Raw genomic sequence first — 17,203 nt, 5'->3', positions numbered from 1 at the left:
TTAAATAAATGAGCTACACTCAGTTAAAAGCCCATTTGAACTTTATTAGACTTGATTTCTAAGGGCAGCTAGCTGACGGTACATACTAGAGAAAAAATCAAGCCATGAGGTCAAAGTACCATTCCAACAGTGAAGCATGGCAGTGGCAGCATCATAATGGGGGGTTCCGTCAGACCTCAGTGGGCTTTGTGATTCAAACAGAAGACATTTGGCAGGACCAGGACTCTTCAAGGAGCTGATCCCTCAGCCGCACTGAACAGTTGAGGGAGAAGGGTCTATTAAGAACCTGCTGGTCCCTCTGGCTGAGCTTCAGATCCTGTGTGGAGATGGGACTGAGTTCCAGAACCAGGCCTTCACTGATCTGGACTTGATGGAAGCGTCTCCTTAGAGGAAAATGTGCTTGAAGGACTCAGACCTTGAAGAACAAGATCCTCTGGTCCAAGACTGATCTGGTTTCAAACAGACGTAACCACCTAACCAACATCAGCTCCACAATGAAGCATGGCGGTGGTAGCATCATGCCACGGAAGCCTTTCTAGAGATGATCAGATGAACTTAGGGGAACACTGACTGAGAAACTAAGAACTTTAAACTAAAGTCCAACCATGACATAACACAATTTAAAGCACCACAAACCCCCAAATCATTACAGGTCTGAGGACTTTCTGGACCCTGTCAGAACTGACAGCTAACTGACAAATCACAATAAAAACCTCTAGTCTTATCTGGTAGGTCTTACATTTGAGTTATTCCTAACTGACAGACACCAAATATCTCAAATGAGACTAATAAATGAACAACTAATCAAGAAAAAGCAGAGAAGAACCTCAGAATGTGCGATAAGTGATGACAAAGATGGAAAATGATCATTCAGCAGCCAACAAAGTTCATGTCAGTCTGAGAGATTTGCAGTTCTGCAGAAACTTTTTTGCCTTTATGTCTTTTGGGACTTGTTTCGTCATCCTTAAATGAAACCAGCCCCAGAATGTGATACCAGTTTAATGAACAGCAGCAGAACTCTGTCACTGGTCCCACTGGGATAGAAATACGCTGTAATGGCCAACGACAGCACATTTTATGCTAACAAGGCGAGAGTTTTGTGCCGCCATACTGAAAGGAGCTTCATGGTGTTCTTGGTTAGTGCCAACATGGCAGAGAACCTTGAATATCTGAGGAAAAATCAATTCATTCATTCACAGGGACTTTATTGACATTCACTGACATTTGGTTTTGTTATTTTCAGAGGTTCTTCGTTTGGATTCAGCTTTCATGAAACAAACCGGAAGCAGATTTGAGGCCGCTCCGGGTGAGACCATGGTAAACGGACTGTAGAGCTTGTTACCGTCAGCAGGTGATAACCAGGTGAGGCCATGGGGGGGTGGCTGGGTCGGGTGTCTCTGGGTGACGCCTGGTACAACATGTACTCCCGCCTGCTGAGGACCAAACCGGTGGGCTCCATGGCTCACAGCTCCGATGACCTCACCGAGCTGGCAGAGGGCTCGACAGTCGGACTGGCGAAAGTTCTGACCACTGTGGACCTGGTGTCACTTGGGGTGGGCAGTTGCGTCGGGACAGGGATGTATGTGGTTGCTGGGCTGGTCGCCAAGGCGATGGCAGGGCCAGGGGTCATCCTCTCCTTCATCATTGCAGCGGTGGCATCAATATTGTCTGGTAAAAAACTCTGATGGACTTTTACAATCCAAACGTTCTGAATTGTTATTAATGTTCATGAATGTGTTTTTCCTCTAAGGCGTGTGCTACGCAGAGTTTGGTGTCCGGGTCCCCAAAACCACCGGCTCGGCGTACACCTACAGCTATGTAACAGTTGGAGAGTTTGTGGCGTTTTTCATTGGGTGGAACCTGATCCTTGAGTACCTGATCGGCACAGCGGCGGGGGCATCGGCTCTCAGCAACATGTTTGACTCTCTGGCCAATCACAGCATCAGCAACTACATGATAACACACCTGGGCACGCTCAGAGGACTCGGTCAGTGAGAGAAAAAGATTGTTGCAAATATTACCTTTTTGAAGCTGTAACACAAATATTGACCTACTGCTGACATAAAAGCTATTTTTTTTAATAAAAACTGCTTTGAGTTGTTTATGTAAATATATCTTTATTAAAGATCAGGTGTGTCTCTGTCGTGTCAGGTAAAGGCGAGGACACATACCCGGACATATTGGCCCTATTCATCGCCCTGCTGGTCACAGTGATCATTGCGCTCGGCGTGAAGAACTCTGTAAAGTTCAATAACATCCTGAACGTGGTCAACCTGGTGGTGTGGGTCTTCATGATCATCGCCGGACTATTTTTCCTGTCAGCAAGTAACTGGGAGGGCGGAAATTTTCTGCCATATGGCTGGTCGGGGGTGAGTCATTATGCAGTGGGTTGGTTGGTGAGTTTAATAATGAGTAGATGGATGTAGATGGATGGCTTGGTGGATGCTGAGTGGGTTGGTTGATTTAACGATTGGCAGGTTGGTTGGCGTGTGAGTTGATTAGTTGGTTATTTGGTTGGTGGGTGGCTTGGATGGATGATAGAAGGGTTGTTTGGTAAGCTGTTTTTTGTTGGATGAATGGGTTGGCTGGTTGATAGGTTCAGTGGTTCCCAACCCTGGTCCCTGAGGAACACTGCCCTGCATGAACCAGTGGGTTAGATGGTTAAATGGTTGGTGGGTGGGTAGCTGATTGGGAGGTTGTTGACGAGTAAATAAGTTAGTAAGTAAGTGAGTGAGTGAGTTGGTTAGTTAGTTGGAGGGTGGCTCAGTAGGATGATAGGAGGGTTGTTTGGTGGGTTGGATAAATAGGTTGGTGGATTAGATGCTTGATAGGATGGTTGGCATATTGGTGGATACTTGGTGGGTAACTAACCAGTAGGTTGTTTGGTGGGTTGGTTGATGGGATAATTGTTTTGCAGTTTGGTTTGTTGTTGCATGTATGGTTGGTTGGTTAATTTGTTGTTGGATGGTAGTTGGTTGATTGCTGGTTGGTTGATTGGTGGGTTGGTTTCTTCCTTTCACCCCCAGACCTGTGCGTTAACAAAATCTTCTCTTACAGTGCCATAAATATTGGGCCAATTACATTCATTAACCATTTCTAATAATGCTTTGTTGTTTTGTTGTTGGACTGGTAAAACTATGGAAATTTTTTAATCTTTTAGATGACTCAGCAGCACGGTGGCGCAGTTGATAGAGCTGCTGCCTCTCAGCAAGCAGGTCACCCAGGTTCAAATCCCAGCCTGAGTGCCTTTCTGGGTGGAGTTTGCATGTTCTCTCCGTGCATGCATGGGTTTTCTCCGGGTACTCCGGTTTCTCCCCACAGACCAAAAACATGCATGTTAGACTGATTAGTAAATCTAAATTGTCCCGAGGTGTGAGTGAGAGAGTGAATATTTGTTTGTCTCTATGTGTCCCTGTGATGGACTTGCAACCTGTCCAGGGTGTACCCTGCCTCTCGCACAGTGATTGCTGGACATGGGCACCAGTGACCCATGCGACCCGAAAAGGAAGAAGCGGGTAAAGATGATGGATAGATGAGTCTGAGACCAGATTTTCTGTGACATATCATTTCTGTTCAGGTGATGCAAGGAGCAGCAACATGTTTCTACGCCTTTATCGGCTTTGACATCATTGCAACGACAGGAGAGGAGGCAAAAAACCCAAACACCTCCATCCCTTACGCCATCACCGTCTCACTGGTCACCTGCCTCACTGCCTATGTGTCGGTCAGTACAGCGTTCAAGACGTTTACACTTAAAATACACAATTTCTTCTTTAAATGGGTACTTGATCCATTTAAAGAACACCCCTTTTCCAAGGTTTTAGTCTCTTCCTGGAATTGACCGCATGCTTTATACAAAGTAGATCTTTTCTCATCATTGAGCAGATGACTGAACCATCAGGCAGAATGGTTGTGGATTATGGGGGTAACTATGAAGTTTCTGTACGTTGTCTAAATATGACTGAATGGTTATCTGCTCTGATGCTAGTCTAAACTGGTTTTCAGCCACTTAAGTCTTGATCCTAGTGTTCGTTTGGATGCATACTCGTCTAGAATAAAGCCTTCAAAGTTGATTTGTCTTGACATCGAAAAACTCTAGTCTTGATTCAGGTGTTCTTGACTATAACACAGTAAGTGTATTTTCACATTTGTTTGCTCCTTTGCTCCCAACAGGTGAGTGTGATCCTTACCCTCATGGTTCCCTACAACCTGATCGACGGATCAGCTCCTCTCATGGAGATGTTTGCTGTGCACGGTTTCATGTGGGGGAAATACACTGTGGCTGTTGGCTCCATAGCTGGACTCACCGTCTCTCTGCTGGGCTCTCTGTTCCCAATGCCCAGGGTCATCTATGCCATGGCCCGAGATGGACTGCTGTTCAGGTGAGGCAGAAGGAAATGCACTGACGTGTCAAGGTCATGATTCATTAGAGCCATTCTTTTTCCAGGGTTGAATGATTATACAGCTTCAGTGACTTTAAACATTATTTTTTACATTATTCCATACAGGCTCAAATACATATTTTCCTCCCAAGTAATATTTGTTTGGGGGTCAATTAGCAAGGTGCACCTGGACCAGACAGGACAGGCTTTTTGTAACCATCAACAAACTGTTCGACCACTTGTCTTGGTAGAAGTGATAGTTAATTTAAACTGATTGGTTTTCTGCACAAATCTGGCTTTTAAACATTGTCCACAAATTTTCAATTGGGCTGAGGTCAGGACTTTGAAAAGGTCATTCCAGGAGCTTAATGTTTGCCCACTTTATCTTATCAGAAACCAGTTCTGATGCGTGTTTGGGATCACTGTACTGTTGGACCCAACTGTGTCCAGGTGTCAGCTGTTGATTTGAGGTGAAGTTGATGAATTCATAGGGAGGTCTCTTCCTTCATCCACCAGTACCACATCATACCCCCTCCATTGGTACAGTTTTCATCTTGACCCCCTCCAAACATTGGTCATTGTGTCCAAACAGCTCAAATCTAGTCATGTCTGACCACCAAACTTCTCTACTGAGGCATTTGGTTTGTCCATGTGGACAATTGCAGAGTTCAGTCCAGCTTGAAAGAGTCACGGGGGGTTTTCCTTGGTCTGCACCCCCCGTTTAAGTCCATGTGGACGTAGAACTGACTTTGCTGTGGACAGGGACACTGAGGATCTATATTTCTGGCAGCTCCTGGGATGTTCTTAAAACATCCATTTGAGTCATCTTCCAGACTTTGGTAAAGGTGTGTGTATTAGAGAAAAACCAAATGAATAATAAATAAATGCATTCCAACTTGTGCACCAAGTTAAAAAAATCCTTGAATTTACATAATCATTCCACTTTGGTACAAATAAATTGTTTAAAAGTCTAATTAATTTGTTCCTGATAAAAACTTGTTTTGTGTCTGCATTTGTAGGTTTCTGACACACGTGTCATCTCTCACACACACTCCTGCCGTGGCATGTGTGGTGTCGGGAAGCTTGGCGGCCATCCTGGCTCTCCTGGTGAGCCTCAGGGACCTGATCGAGATGATGTCCATCGGTACGCTCCTGGCTTACACTCTGGTCAGCGTGTGTGTCTTATTACTGCGCTACCAGCCTGATGAACAGACTGACACACACCAGTTTAACTCGGAGGACGATGTGGACCACTTGAAGTATCAGGATGGGGAACCCACCATAGGCGACCATGTCCTGATGGAAGGGACGGATCGTGATGGGCCTTCCTATCATGGTGGGGGGACTGAAGGGGAGGTAGACAGCTCTGAGTTCCACACAGGCCACGCCCCCTTGTTGAAAAGGCTTCTGGGAGGTCATTACTACACCCTGAGGGTTCGGCTGGGAATACCAGATTCGTCAGCACGTCCCACCCCCACTACGGGTCGCATTGTGACCAGATGCACCCTCTCCTTCTTCTTCATGTCCTTCTTCCTCTGGTCCACCATCATCTTTGGAGTTGAGCAGGGCTCTGGGGCAGGGGCGGTGGTTTCAGGCCTGATGGCCACACTGATGATGGGATCCTTGGTGAAGCTTTTGATTCTGATTGTACAACAACCAGAGAGCACACGGAGGCTGCCCTACATGGCACCCTGTGTGCCCTTTGTTCCTGCGGTGGCCATATTGGTCAACAGCTACCTCATGCTCAAGTTGTCTTCCCTCACCTGGGCCAGGTTCACCATCTGGTGTCTCATAGGTGAGTTGAGATACTCTCACCAAACTCATCTGAAGTTCTTTTCCTGAATGGAATCTTCTTTCACTGACCAATAAATTTAAAGTCCCAAAGACCCATAAACCTGGTAACTGGTTGAATTTTTCAAACATCATTAGAGTTTTTCATCAAATATTAATTAAATTTGTATTTATCTATATGGCTTTTTAAAAAATATCTTTTTGCATCATTTAAGGCTAAATGTACTGAGGTTCTGTAGATCTCAAAAGATTCTCTGACTAGTTGGAACAATAGACATTATTTGGTAAACAATGACTTCAGCAATAAAACCTATACTGTAAAAAGAACTGTAGGCTGTTTACTTTTTATAGATTTTTTAAAAATATTAATGACGCATGGATGTCTCCATTTCATTTATGCTGCAATGCATTTTGGGTAAATGATGTATACATGTTACTCCGGTACGAGCTTCATTTATCTCGAAGGTTAATTTTGTACATTATCTGATGTTTAGCTCTTTAATTTGAACTGGAGCACGTTGACAGAGGAAAATGGAGAAATGACTCAGCTGGGAGTTAGCACCAGAGCTAATGTGTACAACGTTAGCTCTGGAGATAATATATAGGTCAGGTCTCTCTTGTAAATGAATCCCCAGGGCTCAATGGGACTAACCTGTATAAATAAAGGTTGAATAGCCTACGATGTTAGCTCCAGACCCAATATGTATAGTGTTAGCTTCAGCGCTACAAATTAAACATAACTTTATTGCATTTATTCGTTTCAACCCATATTATGCACAAGGACTAATACAAAATATAACTTTATTGTCACACGTTATAACTTTTTAGCATTGACCCCTCGTGTTTCAGTCTCCACTACAACCTGTGTATGTCATCGCCCCAGAATGCATTGCGCCAATAAAATAATGATGACGCCCTAGGTAAAAAATGTAATAAACATTAATTTTTGTAAAAGTTAGAGTTTTTACATGTCCCAAACAATAACTTTTAGTAGAATCGAGAAAAAACATATTAAGGCCAATATGTCAGAGATCACGTTAAGATACTCCACATTGTGTTTTGTGACCCGTCTTGGATTCCCATCCCCATCTTTGGGGACCACTGGTCTAGTTGGGATGGTAATGCTAGTAATTTTCATGCTGTAGAGGCTCATCACTGTTTAGATGCACAATTCACTTACACAAAGTGTAGTATCCCACTGGACCATTATTGTTGGAGACTATCAAACTAAATTTGCGAGGGGAGTCATGAATAGGAGTGTTTTGCAACTTGTGAATTCAAATTGTGACCAATTAGAGATAAAAAAAATGGATTAAATAGAGCTCATACAGAGACATGGTTTGGATACTTTGTGACTAAACTGCAACAAAACAATGTGCTCACCATTTGCAGCATTGGTGCAGTTTATTCAGTTACATAGAAATGCAAACATGTCGTAAGTTCTCTTGCATGTGAGTTCAGTTCCCAAAAAAGTAGTTTTCAAAGCTTGGAACGCCTGCTCCAACACAACAGATTCAATGATTAATTGCATTTATACAATTATATTGTGTCTGTAAGTTCAGCAGGGCTATTAATTACTCATTTATTTAAATCAGGTGTGCTGAAATAGAAAAAAAACATCCATGCACACCTATGGTTCTGGAGGACCAGGACTGGACACTGACTTGTCCTGACATTAGCTTCAACCTCGACAAACCTGACACATTTTGTCCTCTACTGACATTTTATTAATAGCAATTATCTCCCAATTCTATTTAAATTGTTTCTGAGGTTGTGGGTCGTTTTTGATCAAAGATGCCAAGAAAACTCAATCTTGGGTCAGAATCCTCCCAGTCTACCAGTCTGACCTCTCGACCTGAGCGTTTTTAATCTTTATCTTTGGTCCCGTCTCAGGTCTGCTGATCTACGTTTGTTACGGTGTTTGGCACAGCACCCTGGAGCTGAGCGCCCGTGAGCAGCAGGCCCACGCCAGCTCCTACCGGCGCTACGATGACAACCTGGACGATACCTTCTCCCCCGAAGATGACCTTGAACCCAAGGAGCAGGATGATGGACCCTACCAGGGTTGGTCTGCACCGGAGGAGAGGGGTTATCGCCACCAGAACCAGCAGCAGAACCAGAACGAGGACTACGAAGAGGAGCAGCAGCAGAGTCAGAATGGAGACCAGTCTGGGTACCAATCTGGAGGAGGAGTTCAGTATCCAAGTGGAGGCAGCAGGTCCAAGGGAAGGACCAACTTTGGGTTTGATGAGGACGACTGAATTTAGGATTTTGGCTTTATCCTCCCTCTGGAGAACTCCATCTAAAATCTGGAAGAGTTGATCAAACTTTGGAATTTGGTATCAAATGAAGCAACATTTAAGAAGATTTGGACCAACAGATTCTTCGTTCCATCACCGAACCTTCAAGCATGCATCAGGATACTTCAAGGATTTCCTTTTGAACGTGAAACACCTCAAGACAATTTAACTTTACCTTGCCTTGTGTTTGTTTAGTCTTTACATATTTCTAATTAGAGTGATTATTCAGTGTTAATGTGTGTAAATGACAACAAGTGTTTGATTAAGTCCTTTTGAAAATACAATAAAGCAAGCTGGGACTTGTTTGTGGAGTAAAATACATTTTTATTGCTTGGATTCTCAAACAAAATCTGCAGTGATGGCACACAAATAAATTTATGTATATTCATCATGCAAGAGTTGAGTACAGTAAAAAAATAATTAACAAAAGACAGTTCCTGTTCTTACCTGTTCAGGGAAACATCTTTTTATGTATAATAATTGTATAGAAGTGTAGTCGTTTAGTTTAACTCATGAAAAGCTTTTATTATGAAGGTCAAACAGACATTAACTTTAGATTAAAACAATAAACTTCTTATCTTTAAGAATGAACTTTTTCCTAAAGTTTTTGTAATTTTTGGATGTTTTATGGCAGAAATACAATAAAATATTCCACTTTACAAAATCACAAAGAAATAAAATTTATAAAGTTTGTAATTTCATCCCCCCCCCCAAAAAAAAATTTTAATGAATCAAACTAAAGAAATTACATTTGTGAACTTTTAGAAGCTGTTCAGTTTGTTGCAATCTGCAGATTCGCCACTAGATGTCACCAAATTTCACTAATAGTTTTGTTATAAAATTAGCAAGTTTGTGAAATTGATGTCCACATGTATTTAAAAAAAAAGTAGCACAAATCAAACATACAGTATGTTTACAACCCAACTTTATCTGGCATAATTTAGTTTGAAGTTTAAAAAACAATCATTTGTTTTTATTTTAGAAAAGAAAAGTACTTTTGTCTAACATTTAGGTTAACTAAAAGTATTTTTAAAAATGATGTTTAGTTTTTCTTGTGTTTTAAAGTGAAACTTTCAGCTGAAAACAGCCTTCAGACTCGTTCGCTCTTGGCGTGGTTGGAGGGCCGATCCAGCGGCATGGCAGTGTTCCCCCGTCGGGAGTAGAAGAAGCTGTTCTCCCTGGACGGGATGCCGACGCTGGCGACCTGGCAACACAAGATCACGAACCCCCCCAGCATGCAGAGCCCTGCTCCGACCCAGCCGGCGTACAGGGAGAAGCCGAAGGACATCAGATGTTCCTCCTGGTGAGCGCCGATGGGGAACCAGATGGTGGATATGATGCCACAGACAGCTGAAACAAAGAAAAACAGAATAGAATGACTCGTTAAAACCTTCGACAGCTGGAGAATGTTGACAGGAAGTAGCTGTCTCATCCCACAGGAAGCAGAAAAATCCAGTCAGGGTGACCTCTAAACCGTGACACAGGTTCCCTCCTTCCTCCTCCACCTCAGCTGGAAGGACCAGAGTTCTCCAAATACTAAAAGTATTAATACAGGCTCATATAAAGAAGTTACATCTCATCTGTAATAACTTTTTGAACAACCTCAATTTGGAGAAACAGATTCTAATACTGATGAGCTAACAGGTAGCTTGAGCTAACAGCTAGTTGCTAAAGGCTAATATTGTCTTAAAACAACTTTAATCTAAAAATCTTAAAGCGGTTCATGCAAACACTATTATAAACACTTACACTGCTATCAGTTTTGCACCCCATGGTTATACAGATATCTGTGGCTTTATGCCAGTAATAGCAGAATTAGCCGCTAGCTAATTCTTGCAGGGAAATCACAACTATTGCTGGAACAACTGTATAATGACAATCTGATGTACAATATAAAGTTTTTAAAAAGCTATCATTGTGTAAAACACTATATTTTGGGGCTGAAGTTACTTTAAGATGGTCGTACAGCTCCACTTGGATTAACCATTATTAGATTAGATCTTATTTTAAAGAGTCCGAACTTTCGACGACTGTCCTTAAAACTACTTTAGTTCATGTGTTGGTTTATATTTATCTTAGTTCCCAAACCAAAACAGCTGAAAACCCTGAACTCTGTCCAAGTTTTTACCTGCTTTTGGGCCCTTCGTTAAACTCGAGTTAATGACACTTTGTTAGATTAATAACAGGGTTTTTGGATAATTAGACAAGAAAGTGGTGACTTGATATATATTTTAGTTAGGAAAAAATGCATGCAATTATACTCTAATATCGAAAACCTTTAAGTAACTGCTTCTACATTTATTTTAAAAGACGCTGTTTTGGAAATGTTTAATTACTGTCTGTTTCTTTACGTTTCAAGTGCAATATCTGAAAATATCATAATTTACCAAGAATCCTTTAAAACGTTACCTAGTTTATCCTACTGGAATAAAAAAAAAATCAGTCTGAATTAATATAACAGTTTCTAAAACTCAGCTCTCTTTGAATATGAATTAGCTTTTTGTTATTTTTATTTATTGTTACAATGTATAGGGACAAGTGTTAAGTATTTACAAAATATCGTACCCAAAATCATTTACAGCCTTTGCTCGTTTGCAGTGCACGTCCTTTAGCTACATAAAAATAAACTACAACTTTAGTATCGTTTTAAATTATGAAAGTCAAACTCGTGGCGTAGTTCAGCCGTGTGTACATGGTTTTTGTTAATTTTTTTAGTCTAATCAAGAATCTTGTCAGGCCTGGTAGTCCTTTTCAGGACCAAAGCCTGGTTCTGACTTGGTAGAACCAGGTTTTTGGATTAGAGGTTAGGATTAGGGCTGAGGTACAACTTGACTTTAGGTTAGGGTTAGTCAAGTACTGGTAATGGTTTGCTAAAGGTTAGGTTATGTAAAAAAGAAAAAAAACAACATCCTAATGGTGACATCCTCACCCATGATGGTGACCAGGACTCCGCCCACCTTGGCGCGACACTTCTTGACAGCCGAGGAGTCATTGGGCAGCCGGACGCAGGGCATGGACATGAGGATGAGAAGCATGGCGGGCAGACCCAGCAGGCAGGCGAAGACCATCAGAGCCCGAGACGTCTGGATGTAGGCTGAGGAACACCAAACATCTGTCAGCTCGTTTCACATCTGGCGCTACCTCAGACGTTGGCCCATCACACAGCTGAATTCTTTCCTTAATGGGTTTCAGCTGAACATCTCTGAAGCCATGGATCATCTCTAAACGCACCTTCATAAATCAAGGTTTGAAGCTCCACAAGGTTTGGAGCAGAAAGTCCCAAAAACAGAATAAATGAACTTTTCTAAATCCAGCCCTCGTTTCTTCCGATCTTAATTCCATTTCTCCAGACTTTCTGAGAGTCTTTCTAAGGAATTTTTTGGACTTTGGTTGGAGTTAAAAATGGAAAATGTTCATGAACAACAGCTGAAACTGAGTAAAAAAAAAGCAGCTTAAGAAAAAAAAAATATGAAAGCAAATAAAACATTGTAAGAGCTTCAGAAAGTCTGGAGAACTGTCCACGAAGAGGATTACTTGGAATATTGGAAGGAAAATATGAAGGAACAAGAACATTTATGAAGGAACGTTGAAGAACATCCATCATCTTTCTTCTCCAGGTCCCAACAGGAAGCTGGGATTGACTTTAAAGTACAGTAATCTGTAGTAAGTTTCTTTTGGCTGCTCTTTTCTTCAGGGGTGGCCACAGCGAACAAACTCGTATGAAAGATTTGGCAATTGTTTTACGCCGGATGCCCTTCCTGACACAACCTGGCCTTGAACCCACAACCTCAGGATTACAAGACCACAGCGCTGACCACCAAGGTTCTTTATTGTCATTCGCATCACATGTGGTACATGAGGTGGAACGAAATTGTGTACTCAAGGTCCCAGTTACACCCCAAAATAGCAAAAAAACAATATAAAGTATAAAAAGAAACCACATACAAGGATCTAAGATACACTAAACACTAATAATGTAAAATAATATGGTATATTACCAAGCTACCAGCCCTGAATTTAAAATAATCTAATCTGAGACAACACCTTTTTTATTATTTTTTTAATGTACAAACTGTAGAAGAGCAAAGTCTGAGAGAGGAAGAAGCTTTGGTGGCTAGTGGGTCGGCAGGTAAGTAACTCCCACAGGTTTAATGGTAATTAGGTGCGTTCTGTCAGGTGGGTTCTATCAGGTGGTAAATAGGGTTCTGTCAGGTGGGTTCTGTCAGGTGGGTTCCTCACCTGGCAGGGAGAACATCTGGTCCAGACCCACGCAGTGGTACAGGGACGGGGAGATGACGCACTTGGACCACAGACCCCGCGAGCCCAGCTCGTCCATCTTCACGCACACCGCCAGAGTGTAGCCGCACGTGCGGACCCAGTCGCTGGTTGCAGTGGCAACGATGAGTCCGACCCAGCCCGCGCAACTGGCCGAGCTGCCCGCCAGCTGCCTGCAGATGTGCGCCATGAGAGAAACAAAGAAAATAAATAAAATAAATTTACAAAAAGAAGAGCTGGAGGAGCGGACTGTTCTGTTAAAAACCTGATGTCTGAAATGTTCACGAGCAGAATGAAATAAAATAAAAAATCACAAATTATTATTTTTTCTTTTGGAAATAAAAAAATAAATAAAATAAACCCCAAAAACTAAACTAAACTAAAAACCAGAATTAATTTGATTTTGGAGCGAATCAGAGAGTTTAAATCCACAGCAGGTCTGCTCCGAGCTGTCAGTGCGCCTGAAGGAGATTCATCCATGGGTGTGGAGGAAAACCCGACCCCTCGGTCCAAAACCAATCAGAGGAGACCAGACCCTAACCCAAACCAGATCCAGAGCCAGAGAAAACCAAAGACTTGGATCCGTCAGAGGAGCGGGTATCTCCTCCACAGACCTGGTCCAGGTGAACTCATAGGAGCAAAGATATAAGACACATGTTAAGATAAATTAGCAGAAACATTAGTAAATTGGTAAAAATATATATATATATATTTTAAAAAGCTGAAGTTAGCAAAAAGTAGCTGACAAGGCAGAAATACGCATAGTGGAAGGAGCTGAACAAAAAATGTGGCATTAGCTGAAAAAGCTAAATTTAGCACAAAACAGCTAAAAAGCAGAAACTAGCAGAAAAAAGCTTAAAGGAGCACAACAACCTGGAATTAGCAGAAATAAGTTAATTAGGTTGAAAATAACAGAAATTACCACAAAAACTTGAATTTATCTGAAAACAGCTGAAATTAGCTAAAAATGCTAAAAAGGTAGCTGAACAGGTAGAAAAAGCTTAAATTAGCAGAAGAAAGCAGAAATAATACATTTGCTCAGTTAGGCTGAAAAAAGCAGAAATGTGCATGAAGAAGTGGAAATTATTTGAAAAAAGCTGAAATTAGCAACAGCAACAAACAAAACAGCTGAAAAGTAGCTAAAAAGGCAAACAGAAGCTGACATTACCAGAAAGAAGTGGCGAGAGCTCATTTTTGCTGAATTAGGCTGAAAAATGTTGAAATGAGTGCAAAAAATGTGGATTTAGCTGAAAAAACTAATTAGCATAAAACATAAATAGTAGCTGAAATAGTAGAAAAAGCTGAAACTTGCCAAAATTAGCTGCAAGGAGCATAACAAGCTGAAATTAGCAGAAAGAAGTTAGAATGATCACAGAAATGTCAGCAGAAAGAACCTGAAAAAGAGCACAAAACAGGTGAGAAACAGCTGAAATTAGCTGGAAAAATGTTTAAATTTGCACAAGGAAGCTGAAAGAAGCTGAAGCAGAACAAAATGTGCAAGGAGCAGTAAAAGGTTGTAAACACATCTAAAGATTTGAAGGATGTGAAATGAGCTCAGTTCATTTTCTATGAGGAAAAAAAAAAGGGCAGAAAAGGCTAAATATTAAAAAAAAAGCTAAAGTTGCACCAATACCAAAACCCTTCTCCTGAAAGAGTTTTGATTTATGATTTGTTGAAATGGCACAAAAATTGAAGAACGAGAAAGATGCTGAAAAATGTACAGAAGTCAAATGGATGTCAACAGAGTGAAAGCTTCATAAACATCCACACAGTAAATACAAACAGGTAAAGACTGCAGCAGGGTATAGCAGCATAACTAAGGGATAGCTCAGGAAACCCAAGCCAACCTTAACTGTAGGATTTATCAAAAAGGAAAGACATAATCCCAGTCTAACCATCAACCCTCCACCGCCGTGCTGACAGCTGGGAGGACGGTCTCACGGGCTGAGAAGCTTGTGAGCTTGTCTGGGACAAGTTGGAAACACAGTTGCAAGAAAACGCCTAAATGTGACCTTGGAATGACACTGAAAGAGATTTTCATGAGCCTCCAGTGAAATTCAGAAGAAACATCTCCAGGAGTTTCCTTTAAGAAGCGTCAAACTGGTTGTTGGCGTCTCGAATGCATATTTGTTCAAAACGGGTTAAATCTGCCCGCCCTCATGTCCAAAATGAGCTCCAGGAGATTAAATCAGAAATGTGGGTACCATATGGTTAGTGGTGCGCAACGGGATAGCGTGTGCCGCCAAAAGCACAATTTTACAAGCTGTGCACGCATCAAAGGCTGTGATTTCACAAACTGACTGTTAAAAATGGCTTCTGGTTCGCTGAGCAAACAGCTAAAGTTCAGTCAGACCAAAACTGGGGATTTTCAGAATTTCTCTCAATTCAGTGGAAATGACCCAAACCTCCAGCAAAACTGGGGTTAAAGTTAGTCGGGTGTTTACACTTATCAACGAGGGCCGTTTGCAGTTTGTCAGTTACAGCCCTACTGGTTTAAGATGTTTGCTGCAGTGCATTCTGGGTAAACATCTGTCCTCTGATCTGATTCTGTCACAGAAGTCTCGTGGTTCCTTCAGATGAAACCAACCCAAGTTGTGCTGCCATGTTGCTTATAGAGACAAGGTCATGACCTTTGACCTGCTGAGACCTGCAGAGTCAGAACTCACTGCACGGTCTGACCTTCAGGGTGAATTTCCTGTCAGCCGTATTTAAAGTTTTCCACTCATGGATAAACTCTGTAGAACGACGAACCCTAAATGACCTTTGACCCTTCACAGATTGACAGGCAGCAACAGCAGCTTCTCTGAGGTCATTGCTGATGTCTTTCCACCTTGGCCTTGTGTTCCTTGAGGAATATCGTTTATCCGGTTCTGAGACCTTCAAATTACAAGAGTTAGAACTCAAACAGCAACAACGACTCGTTTTGGTGAATTATTTATTTATTAAATAATTTCAAGCAGAATATAATAAAAATGTGAACAGAAGACGTCCGTCTCGACCCTGATCGTGACTTTTTTAACCCACAGATTTTTTGTCCAGAATATATCGATATAAAACATTAAACTTTCATCAATCACTTACAAAGTCTACGTTTTATTTATTTTATTTAACTCTTTACACACACTGGTTATGTCGGCTACAGGGATAGATTTGTCGTTAACGTCACGTTGCTAAAAAAAACTAGACAAATTTTATATATTAAATGTTCAAAATCCTTCATGAAATATTTTGAAATGTACACTCTCCAGTAGCTTGTAAAATATTCACAAAAATACAAAAACTCCTCAGACGTCCTGCTGCAGACGGGCAGAACGGGACCGAACACCCGTGGGTTCTCCGGTTTCTAAAACCTCAGGAACGACCAACGAGCCGAACTTTCTCCTCTTTTTGTGACTTTGTTCTGTCGTCTTCGGCTCGTCCTTGGGGCTCCGCCTCACGGGTTCTTCAGCGTGTTGATGTGAGCGCAGATCTTCAGAGCCGGGCCCAGTTTGATGTTCATGCTGGTCATCAGGTGGTCCTCGGTGAGGAGCAGCAGAGCCTGACCGTCGATCTCCTGCAGCCGGAACGCCTCTGCCACGTCACCGCAGCCTGAAACAAAAAAAACTTTTTTTGTTCCATTTAATCAATTCATGAATGAAAACGTTCGGCTCATTCAGGACGTTCCTGCGCTGGTACTTGTGCAATTTTTAATTTTTGAAACATTTAGCTTTGTCAGCCATGTTTTTCTCATTGAAAAATTTTGGAGCTCTCTACATTCTTCAGATACTTTGAGCTGTTTAAAACCTTTACTGCTCATTTCAGCTTTTTTTTATACGTTTTTTCGCTTTTTGCTAAATCCAGCTTTTTCAGCTACGTTTTAGGTATTTTTCAGCTAATTTCACCTTTTTTTATAGCTTGTTTCTGCTAAATTCAGCTGCCTATTCAAACTGATTTTAGGTATTTCCCTGCAATTTCTTTAGCTAATTTCTGTCTTTTTAGTAGATTTTTCAGCTAATTTTCTTTCTAATTTCAGCTTTTTGTTTTTCATTTCAGTTTCTCTTTTGCAAGCTTCAAGTTGTTTTGTAATCTGATCAGCCTCTCTGCCTATTTTACATTTTTTTCTACAGATTTAAACTAAATTTCTGCTGCTTACAGTACATACAGCTGAAAATACTCCAAAAGTATACAAAAAATATGATATCAGCAGAAAGATAGCTGAGACAAGCATAAAAAAATTGAAGCCAGAAAAAGCACAAAAGGAAGAAATTAGCAAAGAATAACATATATATATATATATATATATATAATATATATATTATATTATATAAATAATTTATATATTGTACAATATATAAATAGTAAACATATATATACATATTCATATATATGTATACATATATATATTTATACACATACACACACACACACACACTATAATTATATATATATATATATATATATATATATATATATATA

At 41.1% G+C, this 17,203-nt stretch overlaps 4 protein-coding genes across 4 annotated transcripts in view; 1 reads left to right on the top strand and 3 right to left on the bottom strand.

Annotated features, from left to right (window-relative positions):
• LOC119426617 (melanoma receptor tyrosine-protein kinase) overlaps positions 1-17,203 on the bottom strand; it is a 531,032-nt gene that overhangs the window by 295,872 nt on the left and 217,957 nt on the right. The gene's annotated exons all lie outside the window — the stretch shown is intronic.
• Positions 1,371-8,528, top strand: slc7a14b (solute carrier family 7 member 14b). Its single transcript, XM_037694178.1, has 7 exons — positions 1,371-1,671; positions 1,751-1,987; positions 2,152-2,369; positions 3,578-3,724; positions 4,174-4,382; positions 5,402-6,177; positions 8,067-8,528. The coding sequence occupies exons 1-7, from the start codon at positions 1,371-1,373 to the stop codon at positions 8,432-8,434; spliced, it is 2,256 nt and encodes a 751-aa protein (XP_037550106.1). The 3' UTR covers positions 8,435-8,528.
• On the bottom strand, positions 9,564-12,938 carry LOC119426620 (claudin-11-like). The gene is made up of 3 exons (XM_037694189.1): positions 12,713-12,938; positions 11,403-11,567; positions 9,564-9,823 (listed from the first exon to the last, which is right to left on the bottom strand). The coding sequence occupies exons 1-3, from the start codon at positions 12,936-12,938 to the stop codon at positions 9,564-9,566; spliced, it is 651 nt and encodes a 216-aa protein (XP_037550117.1).
• Positions 15,734-17,203, bottom strand: part of si:ch211-230g15.5 (polyhomeotic-like protein 3) — a 19,192-nt gene continuing 17,722 nt past the window's right edge. The window contains exon 12 of the mRNA XM_037694195.1: positions 15,734-16,336. Within this exon, the coding sequence (XP_037550123.1) occupies positions 16,182-16,336 (155 nt within the window). The 3' untranslated portion in view covers positions 15,734-16,181. The remainder of the gene's footprint in view (positions 16,337-17,203) is intronic.

The sequence above is a fragment of the Nematolebias whitei genome, chromosome 20 (assembly GCF_014905685.2).
Source record: "Nematolebias whitei isolate Nwh7 chromosome 20, NemWhi1, whole genome shotgun sequence".
In the NCBI taxonomy this organism is placed as follows: Eukaryota; Metazoa; Chordata; class Actinopteri; order Cyprinodontiformes; family Rivulidae; genus Nematolebias; species Nematolebias whitei.
This window is presented reverse-complemented; position numbering and strand designations above follow the sequence as displayed.